The sequence below is a fragment of the Asterias rubens genome, chromosome 3 (assembly GCF_902459465.1).
Source record: "Asterias rubens chromosome 3, eAstRub1.3, whole genome shotgun sequence".
NCBI lineage: Eukaryota > Metazoa > Echinodermata > Asteroidea > Forcipulatida > Asteriidae > Asterias > Asterias rubens.
This window is the reverse complement of record NC_047064.1, coordinates 17,650,335-17,656,937: the sequence shown is the minus strand read 5'-3', so window position 1 is coordinate 17,656,937 and position 6,603 is coordinate 17,650,335. Positions and strand designations below refer to the sequence as shown.

At 38.6% G+C, this 6,603-nt stretch overlaps 1 protein-coding gene across 1 annotated transcript; it reads right to left on the bottom strand.

Annotated features, from left to right (window-relative positions):
* Window positions 1-4,885, bottom strand: LOC117288573 (DAZ-associated protein 2-like). The gene is made up of 4 exons (XM_033769479.1): window positions 4,677-4,885; window positions 2,959-3,176; window positions 1,945-2,148; window positions 1-1,702 (listed from the first exon to the last, which is right to left on the bottom strand). The coding sequence occupies exons 1-4, from the start codon at window positions 4,699-4,701 to the stop codon at window positions 1,574-1,576; spliced, it is 576 nt and encodes a 191-aa protein (XP_033625370.1). The 5' UTR covers window positions 4,702-4,885; the 3' UTR covers window positions 1-1,573.
* Between the last annotated feature and the right edge of the window lie 1,718 nt (window positions 4,886-6,603).

Sequence of the window (6,603 nt, the reverse complement as noted above, 5' to 3'; positions counted from 1 at the left end):
GGCTTTAAAGGTATGGTATACTTTTAGTAACTGTCAAAAACCAGTTTCCTCATAATTTGGTGTATCCCAACATTTGTATAAAAGATCAAACTCGTGCCAATTCGGGCTTAATTGGTTTACGAAAAAAAATTGACCTAGTTGCATAGAGCTGTGTGCTTACATGCCCGACGCTTTTTCTCAGATTCAAATTTGGGGTGAAAATTACCCTTTCAAACAGTCAAAGGGGGAGGGGTGTTTCTGGTTCTTGATATAACATCAACAGCTGTACAGTGCTCTTTATCAGGTAAGTTGGTATGGTTGATAACTTGTGGAGCAATTACAAAAAGTACACCCTTCTAACCTACTTGGAAAACTAGAAACATTTCTTAGTGAAATTACAGTTCCAATAGACATGATTATTGGTCCACCAGTAGCTGTGGTAACAATACACAATAATTATGAACAATAGAGAAATACTATAGAAAAAAATGTTTATTCTTGTACTCTACTAAAGCAATTAATACATTTTTGTAATTTGACAAGAGAAAGATGAAAAAATTTTGAATAAAATGTGAACAAAATTTTCAAATCTGTGTATTATACTGTACTTTTGATTTATAGTTTGAATAAAATTATAATGTCGAAACGATTGGGGGGGGGGTAACAGGGTTTTGTGAAGTTACAATCTTACAATTATATAAAAATACAACCTGATACATAATTACTACTACACAGATATACATTACATTTATATCAACACTTTTAAAATCGCCCGATTGAAATTGATTTTTCTAAATTCTACTTATTCTTATCAAACTGAAATCTAAATAAAGTTTATTGTAAAGGTGAAATATATGCCAAGGTCTTCAAGTTTGGAGCCCTGTTTTTATGAAGCTGTTGAGCAGAAAAATAATGTTTATATAAATGTTGCATGTATTTACCAACTCAGACAAAATTGGCAGGATTGGAAGGAGACAAACAAGTCTGAACTTGACCTACCTTGTATTCTCGACAACATTTCCTGTGGAAAAGTTTTCTGAATCACACTTTTTTTAAGACATTACAATATCTTTTATTCTAAGACATTACTATATCTTGTGCAAGAACCTAGGTTTTTGAGGTGTAAAAAAGTCCCCAGAATAATAATTCCCACTCTAGTCAATTCTTTGTTCAACCCCAAAAACCAAGAAAGAATTGATACATCTCATCGTCTATCATCATCGTTTAAGAAAATAAGAATTTGTTTTGACGACATTGAATTCAAGTGAGAACTTAGTAAGTGAGAACTGCACAAAACAAGACTGCAGGACATCCCCTGCTAATTGATTGTCTCAGAATCATGCAACGATAGAACTTCAGGGTTGATCAAGACCCTTGAGTGTTCAGCAGCCACTTTCATGAAATGCTCGGATTAACCTGGAGTTAGGGCGTGTTATTAGTCCTTACTTAGGATTAATCTTAAGGTTTACATGTTACAGTGCAAGGCTGGGACTCATCCCAAGTCCTAAAATTAATCCTAAGTTAGGAAGAGTTAGGTGAAATCGGCGGCTGCTACCACTGAATAAATGATCTTGCAGAGTTGGGTGTTCCTGCTTTAAAAGACTGTGTATCCTCCGTCCCCACCGCCTGACATCCAGCTACTTTTCTGCTGAGAAATGACAACGTTCTGACCTGTCGCAACTGCCATCTGGGCCGCATTGGGGGCTACTCCTGGGGGAGGGGGCTTTAGAAAACAAGAACAAACAAATACTATTAATAAAAATAAATAATGAATACTATTAATAAAAATTAAAATGTAGTAATAATAATAGCAAACTCTTACAACTGTATAAAACCATATCGATTGAAAGAGTGGTCAAGTGAAATTAAATGTTTCTCAAAATGCTTTTTTACACTCATCGAAAGTTGCTCTAGAGACGCCATTAGTAGCAAATAAAAACGACATGAGTTTACAAAACTACTTACAGGGATCGTGGGTGGAGTATTGCCGGAGAATCTAGCACCTGCCTCGAAGCCTCCCTGCATGACGACTGTTGACTGCGGCTGTTGAGGCATGTAGTACCCCTGAGCAGGAGGTTGTTGGTAACCTGGAGCACCGGGTAGTGGTTGTTGGTAACCCGGAGCACCGGGTAGTGGTTGTTGGTAACCCGGAGCACCGGGTAGTGGAGCCTATAATGATGAAGACAACAGCCCGATAAATAGGAAGTTAAATGAAAATGGATAAAATTTACACAACTATCACTTGAGTTCACAGAAAAGAATCGATCAAGAGTCGGGGCTCAATGTAAATCAAAACTCTGGGGCCAAATCAAGACTCAGGACCAATTAGTGAGTTAGCATTAAAGTTAAAGACAATTGAAACATCCACCATGATATTTCTGTGTCTTAAACATTTTTTACATGTATAGAATGCTGCCTTAATCCTCCTATCCTCTGCTTTCTCTCTACCAATTTTTTTTAGATATTGATTTGAATATTGGAATGCCCTGCCCGTTTGACAAGTACTTGTAATTTGGGCATACCTGCATAAGTCCTTCCGAAGCAATTGAATATTATAAATTTAGGACTGAAAGGGTTAAGACGACCAAATATTAGCTGATGTTCTTGTAACTTTGCAACCGTGGCCCTGTTAAGTTACCGTGGCTGCGTGGAACTCTTTTGTAACCTCTTTCGCCCTGTTAGTTTTACTTCACGGTCACAGTAAGTTATCAGGGAAGTCAGTTTGCAGTGCGGTCCAATGGGAGACTTTGGAAAGCTGGTGGCAGCAGACTTACCAGGTAAATTGTAATTGTTTACGTAGTTCTGAGCATGCGTGCATTACCGAGAACAATGAATTTTACCTGGTAAGTCTGCTGCCACCAAGCGTCCCGAAAGTCCCTCATTGGATTTCACTTTGTCATTCTACAGAAAAGTTCCAGTACTTTAACCCCAACCCAAAGTCCAAGGGTAACATGAGTACAGATGTCAATTTTAGATTACCTGAGCAGAGTAAGCTGGTGGAGCTCCTTGGGGCGGGCCTTGTGGTCCACCTTGTGGATAACCTTGTGGAGGTCCTTGTGGATAACCTTGTGGAGGTCCCTGTGGATAGCCCTGTGGATAAGCTTGTGGTTGGTAGGCAGGCTGGGCTGCAGGCTGTACTGGGTAGGCTGGTGCCACCTGCTGGACAGGGTATGCTGACTTCTTCTCCTTCTTTTCATCTGTGGGGGGGTGGATAAGACATTTGTAAGACAGTAAAACACCACGACACGAGTGCTCCCGAATTTACACGAGAAAGTCAGCCGACAACCATAACCCTACACACTGGTGTGGTTCACCAGCTATGTCAAAGTATGCCAGTCTTACGAGGTCAATATCGCTACATGATTGGTGGTGACGATAGCGGAACGAACCTCATCATGCTCATAGTTCTAGGGTGGAGTAGGTTTGTGTGTGACTGGGAGTGTGATAGCAAAATCCAACAAAATGTTTGTTTTTAGAAACAATTATTGCTTGAGAATCAATAATTTGTTGGTTTTGTTTTATCATGTGTTATAATATAATACTAATAAAATAAGTTCTTTCTTGTATTTTCTTTGTTCATAATTCCATAGTGACTGAGCCGAGGCTATCCAGGGGCCGATTTCACAAAGAGCTAAAATTGATCGCAACTGCAAATCAGTCGTAGTTGCTTAGTAAAGTGTGATGTCACAATGCAAATCACTATGGTGGTACTGAAAATTTGTCTTACGATGGATTTTATTGCTTTGTAAAATCGAGCCCTGTACTGTACAGTTTACAAAAAGCCTGTGGTGTAGTGTAGTTCAGTGTAGTGTAGTGTAGTGTATAGTTCTATGTTTATAACACCCCTTACCAATATTCTGCCTTTTCATTGGTTTAGAGCGCGTAACATAATGTCTTAGTTTTACTTGACGACGGCCGTGTGATAGTGCATCCGTTTGCCGTGTGATAAAGCATCGGTTTGCCATGCGCTAGTCTGAAGAGTATCACACAGCGTGCAGTACCCAGACATCCGCTGCGTGTACGAGGATGATAGATTAATAGTCTGTAACCATTTCGGATTACAATACATGACACTACATGCAGCACAGTAAAAGTTTTCGCAATCTGTATTCGCGTCGTCTGTGGATTGTAGCATTCAGGTATGTAACTTATAGTACAGTATTTAGAAATGTTTGGTGTGTTATATTTATAAAACAAATATTGGAAAAGTTTCCGTATGGCGCCACCACTTTTTCATTCAATATGAAATAATATAGTATCTAATTTACCTCAATGAGATATCCCTTTTTCTTTTGTAAAAATGAGTGAAAAAGTGGTGGCACCATACGGAAAATTATCCCAAATATTGACTGCTTTTAGTAAAAGTTTTACTCAAGTTTTACTCCAAGCAATGGTTAAAACTATGACTACCTCGGTGATCCCAGGAGCGTTCTCGGGAGTCACCGTTTTAACCATACCATAGCACTCGAAGTAGTCAATATTTGTATATTAATAGAGTCTACTCCTAGTACTATAGTAGTAGTACTAGTAGTCTAGTAGAACGTAGTCAAGTAGAGTGCTGTTCGTTCCGCTATCGTCAGATCGTCGCCAGGTAAGTTGACCTCCATGGTTGAGGCAAGCTGAGCAGGCAAACAAAAGAGGTTGGTTTTTTTTACAATTATTTTTACAATGTTCATCATCAAATTCTCTGAACTTACCCTTTTTTCCTTTGCTGAAAGGCATGACGACGATCAGCTCAAATCAATCTCAAGATGCAATACTAATAATACAGTTCAGATAGCTTTTAAGTTTTAGTTGAAAGTTGTTGTTGTTACTGTTGTGTTAGCAATGATCGGCAATGAGTTGCAAAATGTAGCTTGATGATTATATCAAAGTGTAATAAATCAACGTTCGTATATATTATGTACGTAGTTTATATACCTTCCGACACATCATGTACACACACTCGCTGGTGTCCTGGTATTTCCTCTAGGCACAAAGGTGAAAAATGGTCGAGAACCAGCGTTGAGTGAGTTCTAAAAATAGATTTACAAAATGGTCACGAGTGTAATGACGTCAGAAGTGTTTACATAAAAGTTTTGGGGATGAAAGGAATGCGTGACACATGCACAGTGATGGTGGTAGAAAATTACCATAGTTCAAACATTCGGAGAAAGAAAAATTAAGGCTGAGCAAAACTAAACTCAGCGGACAATGGTCTACGAAGAATAGTGATTACTGATTCTCCTGACGATGACTCTTATAGGCCTTGAGCGGGGAAATAAGGGGTCTCCCTCCCCCCCCCCCCTTGATAGAGCAAGCTGTCGAAACGTTGAGACAAGACGGAACCGACTCACTCGCTCCGCGGCAGTACAGTTTTATAAAGTCGCTATTTATAAGCTAAAGAAGTACGTAGTCCCAGCTGATTTTCTAAAAACTCCGCTCAGGTTGTAGTTAATAAGCAGAAGAAAGCCTCCCGAAAACCCCGAAAATGTATGGGCCTACGTATTCCACATTAATAGTAGTAAAGGAAAACCGAATTTAAAATGTATTTTTTGCAACATAAGATGAACATCTCTAGCATAAAATATTATGTTTGGCGCAATCTACCGGAATTAATTTTAATTTGTCCTCTTGCTACTGGTCAGTCTATTGCATTTAGTCATCTTCATAACACTTTTCATTTGAGGGTACTGTTAAAGTATAGCTGAAGAATGACCCAAAGACAATAATTACTCTCAAAAGAACAAACTCTACTTTGTGATACCGCAAAACCAATCCCTGCAGTCAACAAAAGGAACACCGAGTGTGGAGGTTCAAACATGAGCAAATTCTTAAGGACCTATATAAAACAAATATAATAGGTGAGCAACCGTTAAACCAAGACCTCATGAAAGGATGTCATATTTTTGTTTGTTTACAAAATAAAGGAGTTATTATAAACTGATCGATGAACCGATCTCATTGCTTCCTTACTAAACCAGCCTAGGAAACTTATTCGAACACCGCCCTCTTTTGAATCATTCTCTCTCCAATTTCTGTACATCCAAATTGGCATGACTGCCGCATGGTCGTATACGCTTTTCGGCGATGGATACTAATTATTATTGTGTATTTTACTTAAAGCCATAAAATGGCCACTTTCGGTGAACAGTATTGTCCAAGGCCCATACTTCGTGTATCACAACTTATATAAAAAAAAAATTAACAACCTGTGAAAATTTAGGCTCAATTGGTCATCGGAGTAGGGAGAAATAACAAGAAAACCCACCCTTGTTTCCACACGTTTCGCCGTGTCATATGCATGACATGTATGTGTTTAAAATAAGTCCATAATTCTCGATATCGAGATATGATATTGTTTTGATGTTTTCTCAAAAAGTAAAGCATTTCATGGAATAAATAATTTTAAGAGAAGTCTTTCACCATAACCTTCTGTAGACCCTGTAAGTTATTTTGTAAATCTGTGAACTTTATTGTTTTTCTGTTCAATTTTTTTTTTTTTTCTGTTCAGGATAGCATCTAGTCTAAACAGCAGGAGGAGACAGTTTTATTTTTGGCTGAAAAAAGGGCACAATTCCTCAGCTTTGTACTTCTGTTGTGTGCTGGGAGGGGGCGGGCGGGTCGGTCGTCGTCGTGACCCAC